A 17,396-nucleotide genomic window follows, 5' to 3' on the forward strand; every position below is an offset into this window, starting at 1 on the left:
ATTTGAAAAAGTACAGTCAGGAATACATGTAATAGGTTACAAAATAAAACAGGCTTTAGTGTTTTCTGTAGTGGAATATAGAATACTTAGTTAATTGTTCTATTAAGCAACAGATTTTCTGTTTGTCTGGTTAATGTGGAAAATAGTCAAGTTAGAGTGCAAGCCTCCAAAATGAGACCTTAACATAAATCTATCGTCATTTACTCAATACAGAAAGTAATTTTGTAGAACTTGTGTTAACACAGCTGGCGTTTGTTCTCATAAAAAGTTGAATAAAGTTGCATTGAATCTCATGAGACCACATGTACAGTATGCCGACAGCAGTGAAAGACAGAAATAAATATTAGGACACTAAACAATTAAGCACTAAACTATCACAGACACATATCTACTAAAATATATGGGCACTAATGAATCTCCACAGATATCATATATAAGCTGTATTTGTTGAAGTAAAGCAGTGGATTGTCTATATGCAGAACTACTTTACAATTACTGGTAAAGTGTCAACGCTTGTTCCACTTTTCAGGAAAATTATTTACAGTATATTGAATGACTATAGGCAATATTTTTTTAAACAGAAAATCCCTCCCTACACATACAGTATGCCACTTTTTTCTGGTTCTGACACAGCACAAAACACTAAATTGTGCAGGGCCCCTTGCAGATACACTAAAGTGCAAACTACAGAGAAATACCAGAAACCCTACATTATATAAATACCTGCAGACCCCAGTGCCAGCTATGATCTTACTATGCTCCTAATATAACCCTCACATAGAAATCCAAGAACTGGAAAGTAATGTTTAGTGGCAGAAAGCAAATAGAGCAGGATATATGCTATACCCCCAAAAAACTTGGGGAGAAAAAAAAACCTGCATTATGCATCCAAAACGGAAACTTTTACCACAATAAGAAAACATGCAAATTAATTGGCCTAAATACAACAAAGGAATTGATTGGGGACGTTATCTCCAAAATATCCCAGAATGGAGGTCCAAATCACACGTACTAGGAACATGATGACATAATATCACATGGTATCACTCAGTAGGCAGTGTGCAATGTTAACAGCACTTTACCGCACTTTGCAAGGATAGTGAGCAGAATCCAGAGACAGCTCCTTGAAACTTGGAAGTCTCCAGGATATTCCTACTGCATAGGCAGGTATGACTTATTAAGCACACCGATTGTTGGAGGCCTCAAAAAAAGTGATTTATTTTTTACTATATGTATGCAGCTTCAACACATATTTTCATTGTTTTCTTTCTAGGTTTCAGAACTTTCTGAATAACAGATTTCTAGATATGCCTGTATTTTGACTAAGTAACTCTTCTCTTCATCAGCAGACAAACAAAACATTACAGCGATCAAAAATGTCAAAGTACCATATTGGAATACTAATGACTGGAACATCTGCAAGATGTCATTGCAGAATAAGACATTAGATTCACTGTGAGTGGCCCTCCGCAATCTGCAGGAGTTCAGGAGAAGAGATATAAAGTATACTACAGTCCTGTATGTTCAAGAACACTATGCCCCTTTGAAGGCTCACAATTCTCTAAAAAGTAGGTTGGGATGTATGTGGGTGAAGGTTTCTGGGCAACAGTAATCACAATCTGATCGGATGATGAATACTGCCTAAAAAAATACTGACTACTTATTATTACTAACTTTTACTTACTTACTAAGAACCATGCCAAAACATGGATCCCCATCACAAGGTACCTTATTCTGACAGACTGATCTGTTTTTTTTTCCATGGCCATTAATGTGTCAGTTTTAGTTACAATATTTTGTAGGGAGGCCTATGCACTTGGATATTATAAGGGAGCAGCTGCTCATAAACGTCTAATAACAAAGAAAAATGCAGCCCAGTGCTTACAATAGTGTAAAATCTGGACAGTGGAACAATGGCAGAGTATTATGGAGAGCTGAGTCACGATTTACACTTTTCAGATCAGATGGACGTGTTTGGGGATTGGCAGAAGAACGTCTAATGCAAGAGTGTACTTTATCTACAATGAAGCATGGAGGTGGTGGCGTTATGCTGTGGGGCTGTTTCAGCTAGTTTGGCATGTATGCACTTGTTGTAATGCATGGTCACATTAACTCTGAGAAGAAAATATATGTTCTCAATAGCCCTGTGCTTGTGCCTTGTGGCAGCTCTGCTGAAATGACAAATGTGTTTTTTTTTTATTTTATCAGGATGACAATGCCACCTGTCCTATTTTCAGGGAAATGTTGGACTAGTATACAAAAGTTTAGAACCTGGATGAACTGACAGCTCAAAATCCAAATCTTGAACCCATTGACAACTTCTGGGATGAATTGGAGCAACTGATGCGTTCTAGGCCTACTCGAACTTCTTCTGTGTCACAGTTGGTCACTGTACTTAAGCCAAGTTTCTGTTGTCCAGGAACTTCTGAACAATTTGCCATTAATGGAGTCTGCAGTAATTACTGTATGTGGTGGACCTTCAAAGTACTGAAGTCAATAAAATCTCACTTTATTGGCTGTCAGTGTCTAATCATTTTTGTCTATATAGTGTAGTTCTAGTTACTGACCGGAAAAGTAAATCTCCAAAAAGTTTCTCAAGACCATTTTTCATATGCGGATACATTTATGTTTTGTACTTATTTTTCATGACACTTTAAAATTTATAGTCAACCCTACTGCTCTGTAAATACACAGTATGGCGTAAGGAAAAACAAAACCGCTGCTGGAGGTAAGAATAAGTCCCAGTTAATCTGTGATGCCAAAGTTTTCAATAGATATATGACTTCAACATTCAGGTGAATGGTGGAAGAGGCCCCATGCGGTATAATATCCAAATGGCCAGTGGGTGTACCCGTGTACCTATTGGAGTCAAGCACTAAATATTTTGGAGCTTGGAAAATAGCACATTAATGGTGTTTTCTGCTTCTGCTATTAAGAAAGTTATTGTGGAATATCTCCTATGTCATAATACATTTACTGAATTTATTGAAAAAGCCTGCAAAAACTGCGGTTTCCTGTGACAACAGGTCCAAAGGCTTGCTACTGTAAATACAGTAGGCCGTTTAGTACAGAAGTATAGAGAAAGCCTTAAATATATATTTGCACAGGTGCAACAACATGGCAGTTTTGGCTGCAAATGTCTAAACATTACAAAACATTTCTGAATGCCTTGAAATTGGTGAGGGGCTCTGTTAACGCACATAATTATACTTGCCAAATTATAAAAGTTTCTATGAGACATAATGTACAGGAAAAAAAAAACGCTAAAAGAATTGCAATTTGTAAGGAAAACTGAGGAGATTTGGAGTGGGACTTATGGGAGCAACGCAGTGTTTTTCATGAAAGGAATTTGACGTAATTCCACTTAAAATAAAGGTAAAACATTTGGCATACCTGTAGAGATAAAAGATTACAGAATACTTGCAGAAATACTGCAATCGCGTAGAAAGCATGCATTGCCAATTGCCATTTTCACAGCTTGCAATGTATTTTTTCCTCACAGCTGTAATTTTCCCTACCACTGGCACTGGCTAAAATCAGACGCTAAGTATGTGGTTTCAATCAAAAGAACAAGCACTTTTATGCATTCAGATTTTTCAAGAGTTTAATTTCCGTTCTTTTCTTGCCAACTAGAGGCACATGTGAAACCAAATAACTTAAGTGCAGTAGCTTAAATACTAATTTGCTATTTCTATTACCAACACATTACATCGCTGACTTGTGGGGCAAACTGCCAACGTGCTGCAGGAATTACATGTGGAATGGTTACTGCTAGCCTCAAAGCCAGTTACAAAACATGTCAACAGTATGACAAGCTTCATTATATTACATTTTGTCAGAACCCTTTACTTTAAAGGTTCAAATAAAATGCACATAAAATACATTAGGGTTTATTTTACCAGTTGGCTGGAATTCTCTGTGCATAATTATTTTTATTTTTTTCCGTTGGAGAATGGATATAATAAAAATATGTCTAAATTAGGGACTTATATCCCATTTCGGCCTTAAATTATGTTTATGAATAAGCTTTGTGACTTCTGTTTTTCAATATAATGACTTGAAATCAAAACATACAAGCTGCCTTATGTAACACAGCTACAAATAACATTTAAGCACGTATGCAAGTGGTCCGCAAATTTGATCCTCAAGGCATCCTTACGGTAATGTACTTTCTTTACTTCTTTTGAGCATCCAAACATAGCATTGCTGCAATCTGTACTATGGGGAGAGAAACAGCCATAAGAAGAAAGAGAAGGAGGGAGGCACAGAAACTAAAATGCTAAGAGAGAGAACAGAAAACTACTGGGAAATCCAAAACTTAGGAAATGTTGCAATATACACACCAACTAGAGAAGCTCACACAATAACAGGCTTCCTATATAGGAGTAGAAGGAAGAGTTGGAGGAGATAAGAGAATTTTTTTTTTTTTTTTCCTTAAACAAATATTTACTGGAAACAGTTTGTTCATTGACATTTCACGCTTGGAAGGAACAGGTAGATATCTGGAACTGGATCTTGTGCATCAAACTACCTTTTTTTCATGGCTGCTGCAATTGTAGTGATGCAGCAATTGAGTACAAAATGCTAAGCTCCATGTCTCAAAAGTTTGGTGATCTGGTGGGTGCTAGATAATTCAATTGGGGGATGGGGGGGATTATAGACTATGTGACATTTTAAAATATATTTCTGTATAGGCGATAACTGTCAATTGTTTATTAATTTTAACATACTGAAGGAATGCAAAAGAGAGATAGGTCTATGAGAAGTTACGCATCCTGCCATTTAGTCAGGCCACCTGAGACAATGTTGTGTATTCAATGCTTTTTGCGAGCTGTGACAGTGAGCAGTGCTGCCTGCTCGCTGTCACAGCTCGCAGGTTCAGTATTCAACTGACCCCTGCACACACTGTCTTCTCCTCCCTAGGTATTTGGAGCGAGAGGGAAATGGCATAGGTAGCCGCTAAAACAGTGAGGCTCGCCACTAAATGCAGCAGGCTCCCTGCATTAGCCGCGAACCTCCCTGTTTAGGGGAAATCCTCACCATCCTCTGACAGCAAAGATTTTCCCGTCACGTTGAATAGGGTGAGCAGGTGTTAAACAACGAGGATCACTTGTTTTTGGCGATCCCCACTGTTTAACCCCCTTGCTGGCCACATTGGCAGGTATTCAATGCGGTCAGCGAGGGGGTTAAACAGCGAAGATTGCAGAAAACCAGCGATCCTCGCTGTTTAACCCCCTCATTAACCCGCTGTATTTAGCCATGAGTCTCGCTGCTTCTGGAGCCGCATACACCAATTCTCCCTCGCTCAAAACGGAGTGATGGGGGAATTGGCGTATAAAGGGGGATGCGTTGAATACTGACAGGGGGAGTGGTGACAGCGAGCATGAACCCTGCTCATTGTCGCCGCTCGCACCACGGCATTGAATACCTGCCATTGAATAGGGTCCATTGTCTAGTTTTAAGTATAGGCTGGGGAAAAATATTTAAGGTGATTGATTTTAATAACGCTTTCTATACGGCAACTTATTGTTTAGGCTAAATTATACTGTACTACTTATCTGTTGTCCAGAAACGATTCTTGTAAAAATTACAGCAGAATGGCAGAGTGAAATTTAAATGATATTAGCAGAGTACATAATAGTTATACAGCTATATAGCTTGTACACAACTGTGGATAAGTGCCTATAATGTGATTATATGTATTACAAAACAGAACTCAGATATGTGCACAAAATTACACTGAATTCAATAAATATATAGATTATAAATATAAACCAGCATTGTTAGGCTTGTTCACTTAAAAGGACCTAAGACAATATCTTAAATTAATTACTGTAAATCAGTAATAGCAACTGAAGGGTTAAATTTGGTTCTCAGTAATAGGTGCAAATGTCTAATTTAGGACTATGAACACACTGCCTATAAGATGCACATAACTTTAATTTTAAAAATAATGAAGTAAACATTAAAAAAAAAAAACATTTAGGATTAGTATCTAAATACATGAATGATTATGAAGGTGATGAAGAGGAATATTTTTTTCCCCCCATACTGATCTTTCCAGAAAAAAAAATGAACATAAGGTATAAATTAGGAAATCATGTTGTCTAGGGAGATAATATAGAAATAATCAGCAGCCAGCGGATCAAAACAGACTTAACACATCAATAGAAAACAATCTACTCAAAAAGAGAAACCAAACCTTTTCATCTTCTTCAAAACACACTGTAATGACTGCAAATGTCTTGGTCTTTACATTCTTTCAAATACTAGATCGAGGGGAAAAAAAAAATTCACCCCGAGGCAGAATTCCATGCCATTAATGCAAAATTGTGTAAAATTAAAAATACCAGTAAGCAAATCATGAAAAAGGGATCTCTCAAGTAGTCATTTGTACACATCAGTTACTAAATGAAGGTATCATCTCATTCAGACTATTTGGGAGTCATTACTTTTTGACAAGTCTTTTCTTCTTTATTGTGATGGCCAACACTCTTACTCCCTTCAGACATGGAAAGGCTTATAGATTCCTTTGATTTGTAAGGGGGTCTACATAAAGCACTTTGAAATTGGATTTCCTCTAGGAAAAATACAAGTACTAGTTAAAAATAGAACAAAACCTGGTAAATAGTACAAACAGATGACACTATTTTTGAAGTGTCTCAGGGTCTTCTTCTAAGAAATGATAACAGGCTAAAATAAAACCATCTCTGCTGTATACCCATTCTTTATGACATTATAAAATATTGCTTCTTTTGTTGTGTTAAACATAACTATCCATTCAACACAACATACATATATTACATGAAATAAAAAAGGAAGTGGACTGCTATTTTTACATGTTATAAAACTGGCTAACACGGTACCAAACTTTTTTCTTTTGACTAAATAAAGCATAATGTGATGTTATAATAGACTGCTCTAGCTACTTTAAGGTCTAAATTGAAAACAGTAATCAGGTTGAATTTATAGGACAGATAGTGGATAAAGAATGTCAGTTAAATGACAGTATGTGAAACATAGTACATACAAAACATAGCCGGGAGCCACAACGTCCAATAACTCAGCAGGAAGGCACTGTGGCACAGCAGGGTGCCCAACATGAAAACACTACTACCTATACTGTTGTTCCTAGCTGGTCTTGGAATACCCATTGCAGTCACAATACCGGACAAATTGTGCTGGATAAAAAAATTTAAACAAAATAAAATATCAAGTTCCACATGTGCAATGACTATTAAATGTAAAGGATCTTAAAATTGAAATAAAAAATTACAAATTTCCTTTTCCATTTTTAATGTTCCCAGCAGCATGCATCACAATATTTTAATACAGTTTGACATACAAAATTATAAATTCATTTAAAAAGGGTTTGAAACCGCTGGAACTATGCTATCTGACAAACAATCATGAACAGTAAAGTAATATTATGCTAATGTGTTTTTACTGTCCCATGTATCTGCTGATGCATGCAGGACTGCCATCAGGGGGAATGCTGGTACTTAAGCCCCGGGCCACTTCTTTACAGGCTGGCTCCGCCTCTCCTGCCTCCCGTCCCGCAGTGTTCTCTCAAGGCTGGGTCTCCTCCTTGGTTTCTGTGCTCATTATGGCTGATTTCAGTACTTCAGAAACCTGGTAAGCTGTTAGTGCTGTGACTGCAGGGGCAGCATTGCTACAGTTCTGGGGGAGGGAGTGTCAGTGTGGGAAGAAGGTGCCTGTGTGTGCGTGTTTGTGTGTGGTGGGAGGAGGTAGCCTGTGTGTGTTTATGATAGGAGAGGGGTGCCTGTGTGTGTTTGTATGTGTATGGTGGGTAGCCTGTGTGAGTATGATGGGAGAGGGGTGCCTGTGTGTGTATATATATATATATATATATATATATATATATATATATATATATATATATATATATATAAAATGCCATGGGGGAGAGGGGGGCACAAACTTTTTGGCAGGGGGAGCAAAATGTATAGTTACGCCACTGCCTACACTGGCTTACATATGCATTCATTTTAAACACTATTTTTGACATAGGCAACCCCAGCCCATGTATTGAGCTGATGATGCTTCCAAAATTATTTCTGTGTCCTATCACTGAAAACAACCAATGATCCTGTGAAACAGTAAAACAAATAATAAATAAGTATATAAAAACTATATTTGGAACAAGAGAATGGGCTGAAAGTCAAAGAAGCGATGAGAAATCTCAGATGACTGCACATTTACTGATACAAACCTCTTGCAGGTGCTTTATTTATGTATTTACAGTTTTTGTATATAGCAAAGCAAATTCCTGCTTTCTGTGCCGGCTACCTTGGTTTTATTTGGTAAATTATAGGAACAGACATAAGCTATTTAGGTCATCTGGGGACTGGTTCTGGAGTCAATGCTCACTGATATTAGTTGTTCTATGTAACCATCTGCCATACCTGGCATGTTCTAGTGATCCCGAGCTAGCATGTCTGTGCACCTGCTTATACACTGAGTTCTGCCTTCTATGTCCAGCATATGAACTATCTACAGTGCCTGCTGGATACTATTCGTGCTTCATCTGCACTCAATTCAATGGTTCTTTGGAATGGTACATACAGGTCAGTCTATTGCCATTGCACATATTTAAATCTGCAAAAAAACAGCATTATAAGTTCACACTACTTTGAGGCTAAGTTCTAGGGCCAAATAAGTACCAAGAGACATATAATTTCCATGGGAAGGATGTTTCTACAGATAAATAGAGCATACCTCTCAACATTAGAAAAGGTCCAGTCAGGATATTGGTACAACACTCCCATTGCATACAGGGCCGTCTTAACAGCAGTGTGGGCCCCTGGACAAAGCAATGCACTGGGGCCCTTACCCATTCTCCCCTCCTAGGGGTGAGGGGTGCTAGCAGCAGCAGCTTTGATGTCCCACGGGTGGCAGGGGGTGCTCTATCTTCCACTCAACATGTAGGACCTGGAGCAGTAACTTCTGCTATTTACTCCTTTACTGCACAGGTGGTGGGAGAGTGAACACTAACGTGTGGAAGGGGGCCCTGAGCTGAATGAAGGGCCCCTTGTAAATTACTTAAAGGGAGCTAGGGGGTGTTTTATATGCAGTGGAGGGTTGGATAATGGAGTGGGCTTAATATTCGTCATTTTCCGGTGGAAGGACAGCTTATTTGACTGCAGATATCGCCATTATCTGGAAATAGATTTCTTAGCCTTTAATAGTATAAAAACCTAGAGTCCCAACTTTCAGGAGGTGCTGGGAACTTGGGGATCAGAAATCAGGAGCCAGTGCAATCCATTGACAAAAATGTAAAACTGTACACCAGGCGTTTGGAGCTGGAGCAGGGTCCGGCTGCTTTAAGGCTGATATCTCTGGTTCTGGGCATGATAGAGACAAGCCACTAGTATCGACAGAAAGGTGAGAGTCTCAACCTTTGGAATATACTATCAGAAAACTCTTAGTCAGAGAGAACCTGAGAAATATGACTGGGAATTGCAATTAACAGGTCAGATGTGGACTGCTGCTTTGAAGTTGGATATCTCCAGTTCCCCAGGGCCGATTTTCAAATTCTGGTATCCCTGGAAAAAGGGGATTCTCAGATATCAGCATCAGGCCCTTATACACCTGGGGCCCCTGATTGCATACCACCTTGGGGAAGCTGTAGAGTATCACATCTCCATTGCTCATCACCACGGAGATGCAGGGTTACAGAGCTTCAGGACTGCCACCAACCTTCTCTACATTGTATAGATCAGTGTAGCATCCATTGTAGCAAGTCAGAGAATACCATCCCAACTATGTAACCTCCCTACTCCTCAAGTAAATAATGTGGGTAGGGTTATGTGACAGCAGGGGGACTGTCCTGCTAAAATCAGGATGGTTTGCCGGTATGATAAATGATGTTTTGTTGTTTTGTAATCATGCTCAGGTTAGTCTGGCTGAAAATCATGGTCAGAATGTTGTCTTTGCTACAGGTGAACATTTTAAGAGTATCATTTATTTGTTGTTACGTTTATTGATACAGGCCTCAGAGTTTCAAACGGATCTTTTTAAAGTTATAGGATGGGAGCACCCCACCACTGGACAGTCAAAATTCAACTGCTTTTTAAAGGAAAAAAGTGTGTGCAACTCACTACACCGCAAGGTACAGTGCAAAGTCAGATTAAGCATGGGGTGACAGGGGTGGTTGCCCCGGGGCCCTCACACATAAGGGGCCCCCACACCGCCACTGCTGCCGGTGTGGGGCTCCTGTCACCCCGTGCTCGAGCAGAGCAGGTGGGCAGGGGGTCCCTGCAGCGCACTGGACAGCCAACGCCGGGGTCCCTTCCACAGTTGGGATTTCAGCGGCGGGGTCCCTGCGGTGGAGGGGAACTAGTAGCCAATACCGCTACTAGTTACCAGCTGCTGCAGGGACCCTGCCGCTGACTTCTCATTCACTGCAGGGACCCCGGCACTGACTGCCCAGACCGCTGCAGGGATCCCCTTCTCGCCTGTGTTGCCCAGGTACGAGCCTGGGGGGGGGGCCTTAGTGTCTGGAGGGGGGGGTGTATGTGGGGGCCCCCACAATATTGTTGTCCAGGGCCTCCGCAGACCTTAATCCACCCCTGGTACACTGATAAATGTACGATCTTCTTTTGAGATGATGCAACTACTCTGTAGCAAAACCTCTACCCGCCTAATTGGATAGCAGAATTGCTCAGGCTGAATCAGCATCTGGACTGTGTCAATTACAATCACTGTAACTTATTGAGGGTTCCAATTTTGCATTAAACAGACCATATGCTCAAGGGCTTAGCTCTCGATCGGTAAAAGTAACTAATTTGCTTATTTGACAATCTTAGTCTTTGCATGGAGGCTTGCTATCTTTATTACTATTCAAACTATTTCCGGATGCATATATAGGAACAACCAAAAGAAATTAGGGACAGCGCTGATTCAAGTGATCATTCAATATTTTAATTTAAAAGTTGGTACAGTTTAATTGATAAACATTAATCACCAGCCGGTAATTTACAAATCATAAAACAACCATAAAATTCTCAGAAATAAAATAAAATAAAGTTAGAAGTGCAATTAGTATGACTGTCCTTTTAAGGATAATAGGTATGTTGAGTAACCTAGCATGGGTTAGTAAGCAGAAAGATCTGTAGTGGCTTAGTAAGCAGAAAGTTCTATGGTGGCTTATATAAACAGGTTTAATCCAATTAGCAACAGGTGGCTCTCACAGCCCCTAGCTGTTAGTAATTAATGGCATGCATATTCCAGTATATGGTTAGTCAACTTAACAGTCAGTTTATGCTTTAAAAGTTTAGTAACTTGCCAGGCTCCAGGTAAAGCTTTTTCTGTTGTGGATCTTACACGGTTCCCAGACTGCAGATTCCTTGCATGTGCATTGCAGTCAAGAAGACTCGTCCACGCTTCTGGAATAGTGGCAATCAACCAAGAGCTTGTGGCTGTATAGAAGTACCGGCACTTATGGGTCTCCTTTACGCGTTTCCCCGCCTTTGGATACAGCGGCTTCCTCAGAAGGATGTGTAGTCAATGTGCTATTTGATCCCTGTTTATATAGTGCACCTAAACAGGTGTAGATCAGCGCCGTAGGTGTGCGTTCCAAGCCTCGTTTCTGCCTGGAACGCACGCCATATAGACCAATCACGTATCACAGCCTGGTTTCAGCTTCATTAAAGATGCATGTCTTGCGTGCTGGAGTTAGCCTGGAGTGCACGCCATATGAGCCAATCATGTTACACGGCTTGTTTCCGCATTGTTTGAGACGCACGCAGGTCAGTGATTAGACCAAGCCTCTCTCTCGCTTGGAGCGCATAACGCGCGATTCTGGTCACAGTTGGAACGCACGCAGTGCGTGCTGGCGTGGCTATCATGTCATTGTCTCCTCTGTGTTGATCTCATTGGTCGGTGGTTTACTACACCCTATTTGTACGTCTCTCCAGTCTTCTGGCTCTGGCATAAATCTTAAAATAGATCTGTAACGCTGATACTTATGGTGTCTATTTACACATTATTTCATTAGGATTTTTATATATATACATGGCGTTTAGTTTGTATTAATACAACACACTGGGTCTTAAAATAAACTATCCATAAAGATATAACAATTTGGACACTCATCATATCTTAAAAAAGAAAAATGAAGGAAAAAGAAAAGCACATTTAAAACCACAGGTAATATTCCTAGGTGTCGCCATTATTGATTTATATATGTATATATATTCTATTCTATGATATAGAAAAATATCAACATAATATATTTTTTATTATTATTTTAATTTTTTATGTAGCATATGTATCACTCCTAATACGGAGTTTATTTATTCTTGGTAAAATAAACATTTCATCCAATTTAGTTGTGGATCTCCATTAATATTTGTCTTTCACAGGTTTTTAGTTTAGTACAGTGGTTCCCAAACTGTGTGCCGTGGCTCCATGGGGTGCCTCGGGACACATGCAGGGGTGCCGCGGCTTGGTGGTCCAGGACCAACTCAAATTATTAATGGTTAATTATTTATGAGCAAAACCAGTGCTGGTGGCTGCCAATCATAGAATGTGTACAAACAAAAGCAAATCCTGCCCTTTACCACATAACTGCCACTAAGAATTTTGGACCTAGGGGTGCCATGAAAAAAATTCTGATTCTCTAGGGTGCCGTGAATCAAAAAAGATTGGGAGCTTAAAAACTCACTCTATTCAATTTCAATTTAGAACAAAATGAATGTATGAAAATTATAACAATACCAGTACACATAAAAAGTAGGGGAGGGAGGGGGGGGGGTTTAGGGGAGGTTTAAGGGATATTGAGGATACAATACCTCAATTTTATCGGACATGAGAGGGTAGATGGAATGATAGATTATCAGCAATTTTATAGAAATATATACAAATATTACAAAATATTACAACAATAGAGAGGGAAGGGAAAATAAGGAAGTAGATGTTGTAGTAGCGGGCAGTCAGGTTTGTAGCAAAATGTTGAGATATTGAGACAGATATTTTTGAAGTCATGTTAGATGTTATTCATATGTTGTTTAGTTCTACGCAGTCATTTAGACCTTTTGGTGTTAATGTGGATAGTCTAAAGATCCAATAGGCTTCTCTTCGGCATAGGTTGCCAAATCTGTCTCCACCTCTTATTGTTTGTTTAGCCTGCTCAATTGCTTTTATTGTTATTTCATTAACACTATTGTTTTGACAGGACAAAATATGCTTAGATAGTGGGTGTGTACGTATACCTCCAAGAATATTTCGTCGATGTTCTAGAAATCTGATGTGGAGGCTTCTAGTGGTCCGACCCACGTACTGCAGTCCACATCCGCACTCTATTACATAAATCACGAATGTGGACTTGCAGTTTAGGTGGCCTTTTATTTGAATTTTTTCTTTTGTTTCGTAAGAGCTGAATTCCACTATTTTCTTCTTTTGATTTTTGCATGTAAGGCATTTATGGTTGCCACATTTATGATAACCTTCTGGAAGTGGTGGTAGCCAGTTTTTCATTATCTGTTTTTTTTGGAATTTTTTCGTTCAGAGAGAAGTGGCTTGACACCAGTTTTGATTTTAAATTTTCAGCTTTGCGGAATATAACTCTCCCATTTGCTTCTATTGTATCTTTTAGTAAGTCATCCTGTAATAACATTTTGCTATTTTTGTTGATAATTTTTCTAATTTCATGTGCATAGCTATTATATTGTGTTACGAAGGCCACGCTTTTTTTATTATCATAGCTATTTCTATTATTTTTACATTTGTTCTCTTCATTTCTGGGTTCTCTATCTGCATCTTTCCTTTCCCGTAGAAGGTCCTCTCTATCAGTTGAACCTCACTGTAAGCTTCATCTAGCAATTTGCTGGGATATCCCTGATCATCGAATGAATTTATGAGGCCTTTAATTTGTTTATGGAATGTCTGTTCTGTTGAACAATTTCTCCTCACTTGTATCATTTGACTTTTGGGAATGTTTGTTTTCCACTTTGTGGCATGTGAACTAGTAAAGTCTAGATATCGACTTTGGTCCACTTATGTAGGTTTTATGTAGGTTTCTGTGTGTAATTTGTCGTGATCGGCCGAGAGCGCTATGTCCAGTAAGTTGATATGTGTAGGGTGGTGATTGTGAGTGAATTTTAAACCATATTGGTTGAGATTGAGACTATTGGTGAATGTTAAGTGATTCGGAATCCCCTTCCCAATTTATAAACAAATCATCAATGAAGCGTGCGTAGAGGACCAGGTTCGCACCGAACCGCTCACACCAAACATGTTCCGCCTCGAAGGCACCCATGTACAGATTGGCAAAGCTCGGCGCGAATATATAGGAACAGACTTCCATGCAACTATTTAACGTCTAATATGCATATTTTGCAATCTGATGGACCATTATGCAATAGATAACACCTATCTTTGTGTATCAATGACTATTTCCCTATATTTGAAACGGTTAATAAATAGCTGCTTGATAAAAGTCTTAAAGTTGCAGACGCATTCTATTAAAAGTATGGGATAAGATCCAATATGCCCACCACCTCTTTGCTGGGGCAAAATTCAAGTGTTTTTATGGAGTGTGTGTGCTGCTCATTGCAAATTGATTAATTCTCACTAAACAAAATGTTACAATCTACACTACTAAAAATCTTGTGTTGCAAAATGAAATCTCATTCCTACACTGCCCCAAAAGATTAGCACACTGATACAACTGCTCATTACTGTGCTAGGAACTGAACCTAAATCCTTCCCTTTCCATATGTTAACTTCTGCTCATCTAAAAACTTAAAACACCTACTGTAGGTTCACTTGCAAAGCTTATTTTATAGTTTTGGAGGGTGCCTTACATTGTCATAAGCATACTACCAACTTCTATTGCTTCTTAACATTAGCAAACATTTCATGTTCAACAGAGGTAGCATGCATTCCTGACAAAGTTATTTTCTGTTTTAATTTGTTCTTTGTTGGTAGCCCACAACCCAAATGTTGGTGACATTTGGGGAAAGGAAATTACCCAATATGTAAGAGATCTATAATAGTGCAAAATAGATGACAACTGTAGTTTGTGATAAATGTTAGTAAATCACATGTCCTTCTTGGTTTCCAACCCAAGTATTATACCAACATAAATGCAATTCTAGGTTATTTTAGGGTTGCCATGACTATATAATAGTCATGGCATTACAATTTCATCGGACTGTTCCCACCCTATGGAATGCCCTTCCACGCACAATAAGACTCTCCACTAGCCTCCAAACGTTCAAGCGTTCCCTGAAAACTCACCTCTTCAGGCAAGCCTATCATATTTAAGTACCACAGGCATAAACCTCTGAGGCACCTATGTATGATATAGCTTCCCTTCTGGACCTGCAACTTGGTGGGGCTGCCATGTTATTACTTGTGTTTCCCTCCTATGTCCCTACAGATTGTAAGCTTGCAGCAGGGCCCTCCTACCCCCAAGTCTGTCTGTTGTTACCCAGTTTGTTTTAACACTGTATACAATTGTAAGGCACTATGGAATCTACTGCACTATATAAGAAACTGTAAATAAATAAAATTCTCACACAATTTTTGGCATGTTTGTAGTGTACGTGGTCGCCCTAGCAACAGAGAAGCTGCCCCTGATTGACAGCTCCCAGCGAGATTCGGCTGGGGAGGTGCTGGGCAGATGTGACATTTTGGTCCATCCTCCACAGCATTCACTGTGGAGGGTGGACCTCCTCTACACTTCACTATTTAGGAAAGTTGCGTTTACCTTATTATTGTCATACACGTTTGTTTGCTTTGAAAAAGGGAATTAAATCCCGAAACGTCAGCAATTGAAGCACTGTGTCCTGATTATTTCTGGATGTAAAGTCCTGGTGCATGGAGAATATATATATATATATATATATATATATATATATATATATAAACACTAATATAATTACCAATAATTAACTTTGACCTATAGTCATAGGGTGTGGGGGGGGGGGGGGGGGGGGAGTGTTGGGCCTTTTTTCTGTAATATGCATCTACGTATCTATGTGAGTATTTCTTGCCTGTATCTGTATATAAGTAACATGGAGAGGAAGGACATATATAGATCCATCTTTTAAATGTCTTAAATATTTTTCCCTCTAGAGCAGGGGCATGACTAGCTATTCATAGGCCCCCATAGCAAAAGTTTTTAAGGGCCTCATAGTTAGCAACTGATGGTGATACATGTATGTAAGACATATTACTTAGACAGTAAATATGGACCCCTTTTAGATCAGGGCCCCATAGCAGGTGCACACCTTGCACCCTTGCTCTAGAATATTATCTCCTTCAAATATTTAAAATTAACTTGTGGCTGCAGTACTCCAATTTCACCTCTAGATAGTAATGGTCAGTCTGAAATGTGCCAAATGGCCAGAACGACTGAATTTCGACAGGATTTACAGAGTTGACATTAAAAATTTCTGGATGTAGTTCTAGCCATTTGGCAACAATAGCGATAAAAGGTAAATCACTAATAATAAAAAAGATAGATAACTTACGGAAATTAAATCTTTCATCTTTGTAACATTGATGGAGTGTGTAATACCATCGAGAAATACACATAGGTCCCAGCTTGTTACATCATCCTTAGCTACTGGAACTCTGAAAAAATAAATTATATTGTATTATAGAAAGCACCTTATTTGTCAACAGTAATACATTGCATCAAAAGAAAAATCTATTGGCAATTTTTTTTATATTTGATACAGCTCTAAAGCTGCAGGTTTCCTCATCAATTTAACTCTTTATTGAAATCATATGTACCATTACTCACACATATGTATTTTTAAAATTGATGAACAGCATAAGACCAGGGTATTGAAATCTGCATTAATGATTACACTGAATGGTTCAATGTAATATATTTTGTATAGAACTCACTGAAATCTTAACATTCTCAAGCTATTGATGGCAGGAAATTGAATGGTTAAAGAGGTGCCATTAAGGAGTAAGGGTGAAGATCTCCATGCAGAAGGGCATGGGAGTGGTGCCATTTGGATATTTTGGCAGTGGCATTTGCTATGATAATATGTTCTACGGTTGAACATTAACAGGCATTCGAGGTCTACTGGTAAATGGGTTATAGTCACTAATATTCTCTCTCAGCAGTGGCGTAACAATAGAGGGTGCAGGGGATGCAGTTGCTATGGGGCCCGGCGGCTGGGGGGGCCCGGGGCCAAGCAAACATCCCCTGCACCCTTTTAATTTTGAAGTAATGCTGTGGGCAGTGGCAGGCTGACAGCGCCGCTGTCCCGTGTCCCAGGGACAGCGCAGCACTGTGAAAGTGGTAGTCCAGACTCCAACTTGTCGCTCCTGGGGCTCAACGTCACTCTCTAGTAGTGACCAGCCCCAGCGCGACATACAAAAGCGCCTGTGCAGTTTCCGGCAGTGGC

The 17,396-nt window shown here is 39.4% G+C and overlaps 1 protein-coding gene across 1 annotated transcript in view; it reads right to left on the reverse strand.

Moving 5' to 3' along the window:
• PCCA (propionyl-CoA carboxylase subunit alpha) overlaps positions 1-17,396 on the reverse strand; it is a 457,969-nt gene that overhangs the window by 131,125 nt on the left and 309,448 nt on the right. Inside the window, exon 19 of the mRNA XM_083168630.1 lies at positions 16,503-16,605. Within this exon, the coding sequence (XP_083024756.1) occupies positions 16,503-16,605 (103 nt within the window). The remainder of the gene's footprint in view (positions 1-16,502; positions 16,606-17,396) is intronic.

Source organism: Crinia signifera, chromosome 2 (genome assembly GCF_055691185.1).
Source record: "Crinia signifera chromosome 2, ASM5569118v1, whole genome shotgun sequence".
Classification (NCBI taxonomy): Eukaryota; Metazoa; Chordata; class Amphibia; order Anura; family Myobatrachidae; genus Crinia; species Crinia signifera.